The sequence below is a fragment of the Capra hircus genome, chromosome 5 (assembly GCF_001704415.2).
Source record: "Capra hircus breed San Clemente chromosome 5, ASM170441v1, whole genome shotgun sequence".
NCBI lineage: Eukaryota > Metazoa > Chordata > Mammalia > Artiodactyla > Bovidae > Capra > Capra hircus.
Window position 1 is genome coordinate 73,777,360 of NC_030812.1, and position 16,765 is coordinate 73,794,124.

General features: G+C 47.6%; 1 protein-coding gene across 1 annotated transcript in view; it reads right to left on the reverse strand.

Moving 5' to 3' along the window:
* The window catches only part of CACNG2 (calcium voltage-gated channel auxiliary subunit gamma 2), a 117,889-nt gene extending 106,646 nt beyond the window's left edge, over nt 1-11,243 (reverse strand). The window contains exon 1 of the mRNA XM_005680662.3: nt 9,685-11,243. Within this exon, the coding sequence (XP_005680719.1) occupies nt 9,685-9,895 (211 nt within the window). The 5' untranslated portion in view covers nt 9,896-11,243. The remainder of the gene's footprint in view (nt 1-9,684) is intronic.

Consider the following 16,765-nt stretch of genomic DNA (forward strand, 5'->3'; position numbering starts at 1 on the left):
AAGAATCTGCCTGCCAATGCAGGGACACATGTTTGATTCCTGGGTTGGGCAAGATCCCCTGGATTAGGACATGGCAACCCACTCCAGTATTCTTGCCTGGGAAATCCCATGGACAGAGGAACCTGGTGGGCTGCAATCCATGAGGTCACAAACAATTGGAAGGATTGAGTGTGTGTGCACACACACCATACACACACACACACACAGCTTCCCCTGATGGGAGGTCCCTGAGGGTAGGCACTATTGCCTTAATGATTTACTCAACATTTAGCTCCTAAACACTCTTTGTGCCAAGGCTGACACACCCCCAGCCCTCGCAGTGCTCACAGGCTTCTAGAGGGACACAGAGCCGTAAGCAAGTAAATGCTAAAAAGAAAATCAATATTAAGATGTTAAAGAAGGGAATAAAATCGGGTATCAGGATGGTGGGCTACCTTAGATGGGATGGTCCGGAAGACTCCCCTAGAAGGAGAAGATGATGTTGATCAGAGACTTTTTGCATCCCTGTAGCCCCAGGGAGAAGGAAATGGCAACCCACTCCAGTGTTCTAGCCTGGAGAATCCCAGGGATGGGGGAGCCTGGTGGGCTGCCATCTATGGTGTCGCACAGAGTCAGACATGACTGAAGTGACTTAGCAGCCCCAGGGCCCAGCCCAGTAAAGGCTTGTTCTGCTGGGAAGGCAGGGCCTTGAAGCACCTTGATTGTCTTCAACACACCACTTACAATCTTCTCTCTGTGCCCCCTTTCTCTCTCTTCACTACAGCTAGCTTAGGGCGCGTCATCTGGCCTTCTGCTCTGCTTGCCCTTCTCAGTTAAATTTTACCGCTCTACCAGGCTGGGATCCCATCCATTAGGGTCATGACAGCCAGCGATCTCACGAATGAGCAAAGCCACCTGTGACCATCCTTCACTTGCCATCTCTCTGGGTCCCCTTTCCTTCCATGATGAAACATAAACTATTCCACAGGAGCCATTTCTGTCCCCGTGGGGTCCCATCCCCTCTGCCCGCCTCCCTCCCCCGCCCCCAGCCCCCCGAGTCCCAGCCTTCTGTGCTCCAGCCACACAGGACTGTTGGCCTGGCTGCTCAGGTGTCTGTGCTTCTGCACTTGCCGTTTCTTCTGTCTGAGGCACACTTCCTCTCCCCAGCTAGCACATTCCCATGCATCCTTCCGAACCCTGTCATCCCTGGATCCCCTTCTCCCCAGTCTCCATGCTCCCAGAACGCTCTGAGCTTAGGCTCCTTGCTGCTTCGTCATCATTGTCTGCTCACTGGTCTGTCTTCTCTTCTAGATTAGAAGTTCCTTGAGGGTAGATGGTGCTATTGCCTCTGTCCTAGCTGCTCACACAGTACCTGGCAAGGACTCAGGGAGCAGTTGTGGAGCAGAGATCAACAATCACCCTTTTCCTTGTAAAAAATGTGCTTGTAAAACCACACACTTCTCCAAGCTGCTTCTTGAGTCACAGGACAGACACTAAGGGCACCGGAGAAATCCCTTGGCCTCTCCCAACACCTTGCCTGCATCTCTGTCTGCCAGCAAGACAGCCATACCATCTTCCTTTGATTTCCAAGGTACATATTTTAAATTTAAAGTTTTCTGAAATTAAAGTGTGTTTTACAACTGGTGTTATATTAAATCTGTTTTCCCCTGCCCTGAAAGCTGTTTAAGTAGCTAGTTCATTTTTTATAACCAATGGCATCAGTACTGGGAGATCAGAGCCCTTTATACCCGCAGGGAAAAGGACCAGGGTCCTGGTGAGGGCAGGGAGCTCACTGGCGATCCCACAAGGGCTGACATGCATTCCTTGGCCTTGGGGAGCACAGTTCACATCTTTCTAGTCTCATTCCTATTTTCAAAAAGTCTGGAGGATTTAACTGAGCCTCATTCCAATTCCAGCTCAAATCCTCGATGATCCTAACTGATTGTTAGAGACGTCTCAGAGAAACTCAGGGAATCTCTCTGAGTTTGTGGGAGGGTGATAAGCTGAGGCGGCAGCAGGCTGTGCCACATGTCTTGTGTGAAATGGAGTCATTCTGTAGATGCCTGTTCTCTGGGATTTCCTGATGGGACTTGCCCTCGGCTCCTGAGGGGAGGAGGTGGGTCTTGTTCACTTCTGCCTCCCTGTGCCCACCTACCATCAACACCTCCAGTAAGCATATTTTGAATTTCTTTGTTTGGAGTTGAATCAATCTATTTCTTCCCTTCCCTGGGCTGTCATAAGTTTTCAGGCCACAGAGCCCGCCACACTCAGATCTGGGTGGGATTGGGAAAGTGAAGAAAGTGAAAGTCGCTCAGTTGTGTTTGCGAGCCCATGGACTATAGAGTTCATGGGATTCTCCAGGCCAGAATACTGGAGTGGGTAGCTGTTCCCTTCTCCAGGGGATCTTCCCAACCCAGGAACTGAACGCAGATCCCACACATTGCAGGCAGATTCTTTACCAGTTGAGCCATGGGAAGAGCATGACAGAGAGAAGGGAATCGTGCTCTAATCCTCACAGCTTTAGGGCAGGCATCATCAGCTCCCTTAGATAGACGGGGTGAAGGTGGTACCAACAGAATTAACTAGCTCAAGGTCACACAGCTTTTAAACAAGAAGCCGGAAGTCAAAGAGCAAAAGTCTTTCATGAGCCTAGTGAGGCTCCGCACTGTTGGGTCCTCCTTCTGCACCCCCCCATTCCATCCGGCACCATCGCCACCCCCATCCCATGTCCATCTGAACCCTCTAGCCGCCCTGGCCTCCTTCCAGGACTTGCGCCTTCTCTCCCTCACTGGTTTCTGTACTTCCTGCCCTCCAACCTGAAATGTTCCTTCCTCCTCTCTTCACCCAGTGACGCATCTTTCAGACAGCCATTTACATCTCACTTCCTCAGGGGAGCCTTCTCTGATTAGATCTATCTTCATATCATAAACTCACAGTCTTCTGTGACTCCCCTTGAGAGCACTATCATAGTTGTAAAATACATACATATAAGAGACACAGGTTCTATCCCTGGGTTGAGAAGATCCCCTGAAGGAAGGCAGGACAATCCACTCCAGTATTCTTGCCTGGAGAATCCCATGGACAGAGGAGCTGGGGAGCTACTTACTGTTCATAGAGTTGCAAAGAGGCAGACACAGCTGAAGTGACTTAGCATACATGTGCATATGTGTATATATATATATGTATATATGTATGTGTGGGTATATATATATATATAATATATATTTGGAAGAGTCTTTGAAGTAGCATCTGTCTCTTCCAGAAGGCTCTGAGGCCAATGACCCTGAAGGGAGCTGCTTGACCCCAACCCTTGACCCAGCACCTGGCAAGTTGCAGGGACTCATCAAAGATTTAACCAATAAAATAAATGAATGAAGGAATTGCTTAATCTGTCACTGAAAACTAACCTGGAAACTTAAAACACGTATTTCATCTGAATATGGGAGATTTTTTTTATATTCAAGTCTAAAAATGACCATTGAATTTTGAACTATTTAACAATCTCCTACATTATCAGTCTGAGTACATATAGCCTCCTCCCCCACTGACCTGAAAGCTAACACTCATGGGAAGCTCTCCCCGAGGACCTGTGTGACAGACACCCTGGATGATGAACAGAGAGGAAAGCGTGGCCTGTGTCTATTTAGAGGATTTTCCCCCCTCTCCGCCCCAGCACTTCCTTCTCAGGCACTTACTTTTTTCTTATCTTTCTTTGTTATTGCCCCTTGTGTGTTGAAACTCTCTCCCACTCCTTCTCCTTCCCTCTCTCCCCCTTCTTTCTGTGTTGACTATTATTTATTTTTCAGAATGTCAAAAAAAAAAAAAAAAGATGTTTCAGCCACCATCGCCACTAGTGTGCAATTTAAAGAACAGTCCCTTGATGATGGGAAGTGACCACCATTCCTCAATGCCCACCCTTTAGCAGACAGTGGTGGCTTCTTCATTTGCCAGCTAAGATAGGTTGATGTTTTCTGCTATCATACTTGCTGTGGTTACAGCAACAGGCAGAACAAAGACCCCTGCCCTCATGGGGCTGACAGTCTAGTGGTGCAGGTAGATAACAAGTAGTATGAGTAAATTTCATAGTGTGCTAGAAGGTGGGACATAGTCTGTAAAAAAATGTAAAATAAAACAGAGCCAGCAGTACAATGTATGAGGTTGTTGACTGTGGTTTTATACCAGGTGGTCTGGAAAGAAGGTGACAGACATTTGTGGCTTCATTCCAACCAGCTACCCTGTGAGAAGGCTGTTAGACTTCCTGTTTGTGGAAAGGGAAACTGAGGCTTGGAGAGGTCAAATGACTTGCTTCAAGCTGCACAGCTCAGAAGGCTGCAGTGCTTGAAGTGGACCCGGGTCTGTGTGGCTGCAAAGTTGTGTCAGCGGCATCACACACCACAAAGCTGCCTCTGAAAACTTCCATCACTTCAGGGGACATAAATTTGCTAGTTTTGAGAAATGCTGGCCAACATAAAACCCATGGAGAGTTTACACTGAGACACTTCCAAAACAAAAGGGCGAAACCAAAGAAGCACATGGTGGGTCCAGCCTGAAGTTCAGTGTTGCGTCTCCTCAGCCTCGTGGGAGTGAGGAGATCAGGACAGAGCTGTCACCTTGCAAGGTGTGGGCAGCCGGAAGGAGCAGCATGTCAGGGAGTCAGCAGGTCAGAACTCCGGTGTCCTGACATGCTTGGGTTGGGCGCTCAGTGAGGATACTCAGTGGGATGCAAACAGAATAGAATCAGCTGCCGACAATGAATGTGAACACGAGGACACAGGGGCCAGGGTCTGCGCATAGAGCTCTCTGGAGCTTCCAGGATGAAAACAAGAGGCCTGGATTCAAGTTCTGGCTCTGCCCATGTGGTGCGGTGTTACCTGGCACCTGTAAAGTGAGGGCAGGAGGGCAGCGTGAATGGGCTGGGATTTGCAGGGCTGGTTCCTCAGTAAAGGAGCCAGGCTTGTCTTACAAGGTGAGAAAGGATAGGAATGTGAGACCTGCCTCCATGGAAAACTGCCAATCAGAACCTAAGGGCTTGGGCAAAATTCTTGAGGTCTAGGGAACTGGGTGGAGAAGTTTGATAAAGAATTCTGGGGAAGGTTTTGGGGAAGCTACACAGGGATGGTCTCTGATGCCTGCTCTCTGCCCGAAGTGTCTGTTCTGGTGAATATTAGGATCAAACTAGGCTTTTGCATACCTTAAACAGAAAAGGGAAGAAAATCAATGGGTTAATTTTTTTCTTCCCTGTAGAGACTGAGTGTACTGACAATTTTTCTTTAGCTAATTAGGAGCTGGGCAACCCAATGACTGACTCCTTTTGAATGTCCTTATTTTACAACAATGAATTCATGACTCATTATTATTCTTTTAAAAAAAGAAATCCCATGACCCATATGGGAAAAAAATCTGAAGAAGGCTGGATATATGTGTATGTATAACTGAATCACTTTGCTGTATACCTGAAACTAATACAGCATTGTAAATCAACTACACTCCAACATGACATAAAAATTAAATAGAAAAGAAATTCTAGGAAAAGCAAACAAATCATTCTGGTTTCCTCACCCCTTCCCCTCTCTTCTTCTCCCTCAATAACTTGCCACATGTCCTTATGATTTTTGAATTAATTTCAATAATTTTAAGAATTTCTGCATCAGTCCATTGATACATATTTTTACTGTACCAACTGTGTGCAAAGTACCTAGAAGGTGAAAATATCTTGGGAATTATGGAGTGATATGTACACAGTATATAGGCCCATTAGTAACTTCTAAACTCAACTCTTCCACCCTTAAAGGCAAAAGTGTCCAAGAAAGGCAGCTGGCATTGCTAAAATACAAGAGATATACTTTCCTTCTGTGGAACAAGAGAGCCGTGGCTGAACCCAGTGTGGGGCACTCGCCACCTTGCAGGCCAAGAAAACTTTATGAAATTATGAACTTGGAAAAAAGTAGTTCAAGAAAACCCAGCGACTTCTTACGCTGAGAGAATGGGGATGTAGAATGGACGGCGGAGCCCCTGTGAGTAAGCAGCTTGAGGAGGAGAAGAGAAGAAGAGAAGCTCAGAAATTCAGCAGAGGGAACCGAACAGTCTGGATGGAGAGAAAGATTACTGCTCTGCCTCAGCAAGGAAAAAGGTGAGAGAGGGAGCAGGAAGGAAGGGGGCATTTCTGTTAGGACCACAGTGTACTGTTGCTAGCTCCCCTCTGCAAGGCTGGGAATCCTCTGGGGAAGACATGGAGCCCAGACAGAGGGGAGCAGTGTACAGGAGAGAACAAACACAAAGAGTGAATTTCTTGCTGCCCCTGGAGATGATGATTTCTTTTGGGGACAACAGAGGTTAATATCCTGAGCAGCAAGCCACCGCATGGCCCAGAGACAGCATGCTTGAAACAAGCTATTTTAGTGTCCTGTTGTAGATTTTATTGAATTCTTCTCTGAAAGGGCCAATTCATCTCTCCATTTGGAGGCTCTTAAAGCAGCTTTCCTGAGAAGTTCAAGAACTTCTCCTATCACTCTCCATTTACATGGGATCCATGAGCAGACAGACCCGCCCCCCCCCCCCCCACGCCCTCAAATCCCAGTAAGGACACTAGCTTGCCAAGGGTCTCAAGTTCACACACAGAGACACTCCTGCTGCTCACTCTGCAGAGGGAGAGAAGAAAGCAGTGATTTCTTCTCGATTCCTCTCCCCCTCCTGCTGTGTCGGCCCCTAACAGGTGGTCCTGTCCCCTTCTCATGCCTCAACAGACGAATTCATTTCAAAAACAGTCACGGATGCAAGGAAATGTTTTTTGACTCTTATTTTCACCAAGAAGTGAACAGAAAAAAATCATCTCTGGGGACAAAAACCGTTAATGTAAACCAGATAGATAGCCGAAGAGACCAGAAGAAGACAGGAGGCGGTTTTTCACCTGGAGTCATTAGCAGCATCTTGGGGAGAAGACTAGAAATCTGTTCACAACTTTTTGGGTATGAGTAGGAAACATAACAAAGAGGTGATGGGAAATCTTTTCTGAAAGTACAGTTTCTCACCAAAAACAGAGGTTGGGAGAACCAGACAACTTGGTTTCCATAAAGGCTGATCCTATTTGGAACGCTCAAAACAGCAAGCACAGGAAAGCCGCGCAAGAACCATCTATGCCAGCCTGCAGAAATAAGTACGCTTATAAGCTTTGGAAGTCAGTGCAGTTTTTGAGAATACGTATCTTTAACATCTTCAAACCACATCCTAAGTGGCCAAGGCTCAGCTTCCTAAGGGGAGGGGGTAGTGTCTCAGGCCTACAAAACCCCATATAGACAGCGGTTTTGGAAATTAAAGGCCAGGTTGAGCTGGAGCCCTGAGTACCAACCCTTTCTGCCTGGGCTACAAGTGGAAAAGGAACAGCAGTCCCCAAGGCAACTTGGCCCAGCCCCCGACACGCCTCGGTCTGGAGGCCTCAATCCTGGGGAGAAGAGTGAAACCCTGGGCTTCTGGGAGCATCACACAATCCTTGGGACATGTTGCAATACTAACCCTTTCAGGGATGATTCTGGGAGTGAGGTGGGGTTATAGCTTGGAGAGAAAGTTGAAGGGGGTGGGCAACACATTTGGGGATGTGGACACCAAACAGAAGGAATTTTAATGAAAATATTTAAGCCTTTTAACACACAAGTTATCCCAAGCCACCTCTAGTCCTCTTCCCTTACGGGAATTAGAAAAATGTTTAAAAGATTATAGTATTAAGAATTTTCAAACAAAACCCTGATAAGAAAGTATATTTATTCCAAGTCACCAATGTCTGGGAATATTTCTTCTAAAACCATGTCCTGTCTTTAATCTCTTGGCTGTATATCTTCGTCCGTCTAACTAAAATCCAAGCAAGGCAAATTGCTTCTGTGATCGTGTTCCCTAAAGCAACCCTCATTCACTTTGCTTTTCTTCTCTTTTGGAATTAAAGTCTGCCATAAATGTTTAATTAAATGGAAGTCTTTCCACTGTTAATGACTAGCTGCATGAAAGGCTCTTCATTTTTTAAAAGAGGGGTGTGTTTAAAACAGCGCCTATTAATTCCCCGATATTGATTCTCTGGCTGGGGAAGAGCATATAGTATTCAGCATAGAGCTCCTCTGCAGACTATGTTCAAGGCAGCGGTTTGGATTGAGAAAGGGCACCAAATGCAGTATGCGTCAAATAGACCATCGCTCAATGAAGTCACTTAGCTATTCAAAACATGTTCAGCCATCACTCAACCATTTGCACCAAGATTGTTGGGAGGGGGGCACGGAATTTGTGCTCTTTCCCCAGGCATAATCATTTCCCAAAGAGCAGCTTTTGCTCAGTTTGGGTTAGACTCTGGGGCCACATCAGTTCTCTTCCTCTTAGTCCGTTTCCCTCTCTTCTCCCCTGTCTCCTGGCTTCAACTCCCTGCACCACCATCCCATGTTGAGCTTAACAAACAATCCTGCAGTCCCCGCTTCCCGACGCTGCTCAAACGGCCTCCGTATTGGTTCATATCAGAAGCAAAGCACATCAGCTTTTCTTTCCACCCAGAAACATGTATCTCTCTGTGTATGTCTTTCTACGGGTGGCTGTAGCTTATACACAGACACAGATAGCCACTCACATGCAGCCCCTTATATTAAAGTCTGTTGCTAAATGCAGGTTGTATGACCTGCAGGAGTTTCCTGACCCCCTCCCCGTGTTTATTAATGTGTCTCAGAGGCACATGCTTTCATCCATACCCTGATCTCCCAGCCTATCCTCTGTGGGACCGCTTTGCCCACAGCACATACCCGGGCACACATGTCCCAATGACCCTGCAAGATCAAGGTAAACAGCTGACACTCCTCCCCCCCACAGCTCCCTCTTGTCCCCCCACAACCTCCCCATGCTCTCGCCTCCCTCCCAGCCTCCCTGCACAATGTCTGATTCCCAAGCTGGCTGCAATGCTGACTCTACACGCTTCTGGATAACAGACATGTCACTCTGCGTGGAAGTGAATTGGTTCTCAGCCTAACCTGCAAGCGAATTGCTGTTTATTAGAACTTGGGTTTGTTTCTTGTTAGAGAAGTATGTATTTTTAGAGTTTGTAAACGTTAAAACACACATACACACGCAGCCAGTCGCCTCGAACGATATGTGTGGCTCATAGACATTACGAAATGCTCTTGAACTCAGCTTGCGATCCTGGAATAATTAGGATTTACCAAATAAGGCTTCTTAGAAACAACAGATTTTTTTCAAAAAAAGGAGATTTGCAGATGATGATGTGTCTTGGACTTTTGGGGAGTAAGGGGAGGAAGAGGGGAAAGGAAGAACATTTTGGAATTCTTCATTATGAAAAGAGGAGAAATGTTGAGAGAGGCAATTGTTTTTTTATACCCTCATAGACGGACATACTACATCAAAAGGCAAATCCTAATGATTCCAAAGCAGGTGGAGCACATTTGACTTTTTAAAAACAATCTCTTGTTGTTTTCATCATATCATAGATTATTCCAATGAAGAAGGTTGAGGGAAGGGGGGTAGTGGAGGCTGGAGAGTTGAGTATGGTTTTTGCTTATTGATTTTCTTTCCTCTGAAACTCACCCAACCAGCCTTGATCTCTGGTGGAAGGAGTGAAGTAAGAAAATGGTGGAATGTAAAGGGGACTTATTTGGAGGCGGGTGGGGAAGGGGGAGTGAGAAGGGGAGGGGGGTGGGGAGGGGGAGGAGATGGGAAATCAAATACCTTCTAGGCAGCAGGTTCTCCATAATCCAGAATGGGTCATAACTTCCTCGTTCTTTTTGCTGGTTTCATTCTCACTGACACTTTTGGTCTTGCAAACCCCTCTGGAGTAGAGCCAATAGTCGGTTCCCACAGCAATGGTCATCAGACTGAAGGCAGCGAAAGCACCAACCGTGGTTAAAAGCATTTGAACACCTCGATCAAACAGCCCCATAATTCTTCATTATATAAACACCCAACCGACTTCGGGTTCTCGGGAGAGTGTGTGTGAAGGTGCGAGTACTAAAGCAAAAAATAAAAATAATTCCACTACTAATATAAAGGATATATGTGTGAACAGAGGATGTGGAGAGATATAAAAAAAGGGAGGTAAGAAAAGCTCACGGAAAAGAGTGTAAATTATAAAGATCACACGGGAAGAGAGGCTTGCCTTTTGAGATCAGAAACTGTTCCAGTTGCAGTGATTAAAAAAAAAAAAGGAAAAAATAAAAAGACACCCCCCACCCCCCCCAAGTGAGATGCCTTAATCTCTTTTCCTAAAATTCTGGTCTCCAGTTTCCATATGTGATAGCTAATTTGGAGATGGCTTCCACAGTGAACCAGGGAACAGCCGCATTCTCAACACAATCTCTCATGGTCGGGACCTAGACAGTTAGAGATTGTAAAAGCCGAGATGCAACCTTCCGTCTTCGCTCTCGGCTCTGCGGCCTGCGCCATGAAAATCCTTTGCTTCGCCAGTTCTCTTCCTTGGGGGATCTCGGGAGCTTTCGTTTCAGACCAGACTTCCCAGTATTCTGTAAGCCCTTGATCTCAGCTGAACAGGTGCGGGGGTCTCGCCTTCCATGGTTTTGCCCCGGCAGCGGCAGCGGCAGCAGCAGGGCGGGCAGGCGCGGCGGCGGCGGCGGCAGGACGAGCAGCGGCGGCGGTTATTGTTGTTGGTGGCGGTGGTAGTGTTGGCGAAGTGGGGGAGGGAGGGGGTTTCTCCCGGAGAATCGAGGCGGGTTTCCCTCCCCCTATCTGCAAAGCTCCTGGAAACAGGGGTGCCGGCGTCTTGCTGCAGGATGGGCCGCCCGCCTGCCCCCCCACCCCACTCCCGGCCGGCTCGGCCCCCGGAGGAGGCGCTCCCACCTACTGCATTACCGGGTGGTGCTGAACTGGACAGCTCCTTGCGCCGCCCGCTTCGCGCGCTCCCCGGCTCCCAGGGCGGCCCGCCAGGAGGGGGGCGCGGGCCGGAATCCTCCCTGCCCTCGGGGGCAGCAAGGCCGGGGCAGAGCGGGGGCTGCCTTTTCCTCTTTTCACCCCTCTCCCAAAATCCTGAAACGAGCGCTCTCCTGGGCTCCCGGAGCTTAGAGAAGGCGTAGCTAGAGATAGCTCTGCTCCCTCTCCCTCTCTCTCTCTCACACTCTCTCCCTTTCCCTCCCCCCTCGGTGTTTCTTCTAGCTCAGCCTCCTTCTCATTCCATCTCTACGTGCCCAGAGCTTCAAATACAATCCTCCCATCACAATCAGAGGGGCACAAAACTTCAACCAGCCGGTTCTTTGCCTGGAAGCCCTGAAAATATAACCTGGATGGGTAATTACAAACACGGTCTCTATGTGTTTTTGAAATCGTCGCTTGCACTTTGCCGTTTGGGGGATCTGTTTTGTTTTGTTAGCTGTGTCGCCTTTTGGTCGTTTCTCTTTCTTCTCTGTCTCTTTCTGGCTAACAGGGGATGTGCAGTGCACTGTGTGTGTCTCTCTGTAGTTTTCTGTAGAAATCCTGAGTCTTGCTCCTACAAGCAGACATTTTGGAAAGAATATTCATGGAAAAGGGTGCAAAAGGGTGACTGGCGGCTCGAGCTTGGGCAACGATTTTCATCTCAAGGATAAATATGTTTGCAGGGGAAATGGGTGAAATGTGAGTCCTTCTAAGTTTCCCGTGTCATTCGTAAACTGGGTGGAAAGAGATAAAATCTTCCTGCTGTGAATACGGAAACACATTATAACTCTCCCCTTTTCCTCAACAGAACCGTTATCTTGGGTTAATTACAGCATCATCTCTTGTTTCTATATGTGCAAGTTTTCCTTAATGTGACCCCTGGAAAAAGAAGCTCATCAGATTCCTGCTGATAGTGATTATGTTTCTCTCTGATCAGTTGCCTAGTTAGGGGAGGGAGAGCACATGAGGCATGATGTAGATGCAGTTTTAATCTGTTGGGGGAGGAGTCTAGAGAGAGTTGTGCCTGCCTCTGATGGGTCAGTGGGGTTAGATATGTTTCCATTTCATAGCTCACCTATTCTGTACTTTGTTTTCTGTTCTTCTGTTTTTGTCTGGAGATAATTTGCTTGACAGTTTCTCAGTGATCTGGTGATTATCAAAGAGTATACAAAAGATGACTGAACTCAAAACAGACTTTTTTGAGTATTATCTAATGTTTTTCCCTTTGCCCAGAATTGTTCTGCCGATATGGCCAGTACTGTAGAGGCGGGGGGCAGTATAGAAAAACTACCTGTTTCTCCATCCTCCATAAAATGTCCTTCTCTCACTCTCTCTTCCCTTCTCAGAAGGAAAGAACTCCTATGATGGGTAGTCACTGGGCTCCTGTTACCTTGAAGAGAGTCCTGGTGTCCGGAGAACATTCAGCTACCTCTGCTAAGATACCTTTAGGGTATAGCCCAAAATACTTTTTTGAACTGAGGTTTCTCCATTTGTTTTCTTGCCCTTTGGTTGGAGATGGCAATTGGGATGGGAGAGGCACTGGTATGCTGACCTCACTCAGCAGGGAGTCTAGCAAGTTCAGCCAGTGGTTCAAGTGAGTGATTTCCTTGGCTCGCTTCCTTCAGGAAAAAGTGAGGGGCAAGTAGGAAATTCTCTTCAACAGGCTAGGCCTTTTGAGGGGAGTGGAGGGAGGTGTGGGTGTAGCCACAGGATCCTGAGAGGCTTGCTCTCACTTGCTTCTCTCATCTTGGTTGCTTTCGACCTAAGAAGTCCCTTCAGACTGGAGATAGACCCCTCCTTCTTACCGCTCCCCCATTCTTTTCAGATCAACCCTTGAATCTTGTTGCTCAAACAGAATTAGTAACAGAGGCTCAAAAGCTTCTGTTTATCCACAGAAGGAGCTAACATCTTAGCCACTGACAGTGGCTGCAGCTTTAGAAACATTTGATTAATCTTCTAGCCAGATAATCATTGAGTCAGGAGGTGAAAGAGGGGACAGAACAGCTTTAGGTTGATGGTGTGGAGAGAACAGACACTTCTGGAGACAGAACACCCTGGGAGCAATGCTAGCCTCTGCTACTTGATAACTGCATGATCCAAACAAGTCGGCTTCCTAGAGCCTCAGTTTTACCATATGTGAAATGAGCACATTAAGTTGTTCCCAGTTACAGCTGCCAGCCTGCTCAGGTTCTACCATCCCATTTGGAACACTTTATTTAGCGCTTGTGTCAGCTCTCCCACTGACCTGTGAACACTTTGAGGTCAATAGTTGTGTCTTGTTCCCCATCATATCTTTGGCATCTAGTGCAGGGCTTGATACTTAATAGATACTTGATAAATAAAGGCCAAGTGATACCAGTGAGTTTTAAATGGTGTACCTGATCATTAGTAGGCATTCAATAAATGTGGCTTGACTCTCATTTATCCTTCCCCCCATTTACATCCAGATTGGTCTCCAGCTTCTTCTTCCATCTAACTCATGTACCATTCCCCTCCCTGCTCCCCTTAACCTAGTTCTAGTTTGGAGGTCTCTTCTGTAGACAAGGCAAGGCTACCCAGGAAGAACTGGCTTGGTGCAAACCCTGGTAGATGCTTTGGATCCACCAGGCACACACACTTAGCAGCTGCTGAATGGATGCTCTTAGGGGAGCAGCTTTGTAAGCCTGCAGTTGGTGACTTGGTGAGGGCTTAGAGGAAATTAGCTGAAATGCCACAGGCCTATTTTGAGCTCCTTTTTTGATGGAGTGGAAATAACATGGGATTTGGGCACAGCAGACCTGGCCTTGAAGCACAAGGCTGCTATTTCCTCATTGTGTGACCTTGAGCAGACATTTAACCTCTCTGGAAATCTCTCTTCATTTGTCAAGGAGGACCACTGGCAGGGGCCTTACCGTGTGGTTGTTAGTGTTACGTGTAAATAGCATGACCATAGCTAACATGCCAGGCACTGATCTAAGCTGAGGTCCACAGCAATCCTATGATAAAGGAACCATTTTACAGATGGGGAGCCTGAGTCACATTATGGTTTAAGCATCTAGCCTGAGGTTGTGAGTGACAGTGAGGGAGTGGCAGAGCTGAAAGTCTAACCTAGTACCAGGCAGGGGGCCTAGGTCTTAACTTCTGTGTCTTGACTCTAGATATAAGCTTTCTGAATAAGGATATCACACCAAGGCTATTTGCTTCTCAACTACAGATTTGGCAAGGATTTAAGGGAGCAACTTCTAGGTGCCAGGTGTTTTCACACAATTTCTCACACTTGCCATTCCAACAACCCTGCAAATGCCTATCGCTCACTATCTTACCTTACAGGTGAGGAAACAGAAAGTCAGAGAGGTCATAAGTCAAGTCCCAAGGTCACATATCAAATTAAGTGGAAGAGTAGAGATCTGAACATTTTGCACTGCTTCACATCCTACTACGTCCAAGTCTCATAGTTATTCATTTGTTCATTCAACAAATCAAGTACCTAGTATGTGTCAGGTATGTATAGTAGATTTCCTGGACAAGTTGAGTAGGACAGACATGATCCCTTCCTCCAAGTACCTGAAGACAGGCAGAAGGAGCAGACAGAGGAGGAAGAGCCACACTGAAGGGGAGAGGAAGTTAGGTGAGGGGTGCTGTGGGGCCATGGAGCAGGGAGACTAAACCCAACCTAGCAGGTGCAGGACATCCTCCTGGGGGGACAGGATATTTAAATTGAGATTAACTCAAAGTCAGCTAGGCTGAGATGGGAGTGAGAGGGTGCAGGGGAGCTGAGAAGAGGAAGGGCATTCCAGACTGAGGGAACAGCGTATGCCAAGGTGCAGAAGTGTGTGGGAAAAGAGGATTGGCTAGTTTCAGGGAAAAGATGCCAAGTGATTTAAAGACCATGATGGGGAATGTTTTAGGCTAAGAGCCTGTAGGACTTCCCTGGTGGTTCAGACGGTAAAGCGTCTTGCTTACAATGTGGGAGATCTGGGTTCGATCCCTGGGTGGGGAAGACCCTCTGGAGAAGGAACTGGCAACCTGCTCCAGTTCTCTTGCCTGGAAAATCCCATGGAGGGAGGAGCCTGGTAGGTTCCAGTCCATGGGGTTGCAAAGAGTTGGACACGACTGAGCAACTTCACTTTCACTGGAGGCCATGGAAGTTTGGCTGAAGCATAAGAAGCCACTCTGAGGAGGCTGGTGTGGTAGGAAGTGTGAGAAGCAAACCTGGAGGCAGGCAGACAGCAGGGCAACTATTGCTGGGATCCAAGCTAGAGATGATGGTGGCCTGGACCAGGAAGTGGCAATGGGGAAAAAAGAAATGAGAGTGTTGGGGGTGTTGGGGAGAAAACTGATGAATATTGGCGTACACAACTGAGATGCATTACTTTGAGGAAAAAGTAGATTGGAGCTTGTGGGGGCTGCGGGGAGCAGAGGAGATTGAGAATTCTGCTTTGGTCACGTGCACAGTTTTGCTTCATACTACCGCCTCTTCACTCCTGCTCCCATTCTATCTCGTCTCAGCATGTGAATGAATTAATCAAGAATAGAAATCATTCATTCAATTACATTCTACCTTCACTAGAACGAAGCCTCACGAAGGCAGGAATTTCAGTCTGCTGCGTCTCCTTGTATTGAAATTTCCAACACTTAGAACAGTGCCTAGCACAGAGCAGCCATCTTATAAAAACAAATCACTTCTTTTCACGTGCCTGCTCTGTGCCAGGCAATGTGCTGAAGTGCCAGGGAGGCAGATGAGATGAAAACACCCAAATCAGGGAGACTGTTGAGCAGACAGCGAATTTCCAAGGCAGTGTGACCGAGGCCCCGGAAGATCGAGGGTGTCTCTCTCCTATGTGTGCTGACAGCTCCTATGCTTCTGCTCTTGGGCACTTCTCTCTGGGTTTGGAATTTCTGTTTAAGGATTGGCACATAGTGAGTTCACAGTACATATCTGATAAATGAATGAACAAAAAGGAGACATGTGCTATGGGCTTCCCAGGTGGCACTAGTGGTAAAGAACCCCCCTGCCAGAGCAGGAGACAAGAGACCCAGGATTGATCCCTAGGTCGAGAAGAACCCCTGGAGGAGGGCATGGCCACCCACTCCAGTATTCTTGCCCGGAGAATCCTGTGGAGAGAGGAGCCTGGCGGTCCACAGTCCATAGGGTTGCACAGAGTCGATGCAATTGAAGCGACTTAGCAGGCACGTGCTGTGAAAGTCCAGGATGAGAAACCATTTATTTCTGTCTTGTTGGACTTCCCTGGTGGCTCAGATGGTAAAGCGTCTGTCTACAATGCAGGAGACCCGGGTTCGATCTCTGGGTCAGGAAGATCCTCTGGAGAAGGAAATAGCAATCCACTCCAGTACTACTGCATGGAAAATCCCATGGACAGAGGAGCTGGTAGGCTACGGTCCACAGGGTTGCAAAGAGTTGGACATGACTGAGTGACTTCACTTTCACTTTTCAGGTCCCAGAAGGCTTTGGTGACAAGCTCATGGTCAAGGCCAGGAGAAAAGGTCTCAGTTGGTCAAGGAATAGAGGAGGGTGCTACAAGCAGGGGAACAAGATGTGCAAGTGCAGAGATCTGAAGCAGGATGAGGAATCCCAAGGAGGCTGGGATGACTGATAGGGATGGACAGGGAGGCTGGGGTGAGTCCAGAGAGATGCGGTGTGTGGGGTGCTGAGCCATCTGTGGGAGTCGCTGTCCTCACCTGGCAGGGGCAACGAAGTGGGAAGAGAACAGGCCATGAAGTCAGATGGACCTGGGTTTGAATCTCAACTCTTGCTGCGTGACCTTGTGACCTCGGGTTGTTATCTGGCCCCTTCCCCTGAGCTTCTTCATCTGTAAATGGGGTGATAGATGCCTCGTTCGTTCCCGCCTCGAGTCCTTTGCACTTGCTGCTCCGTGTTGGGTACTGT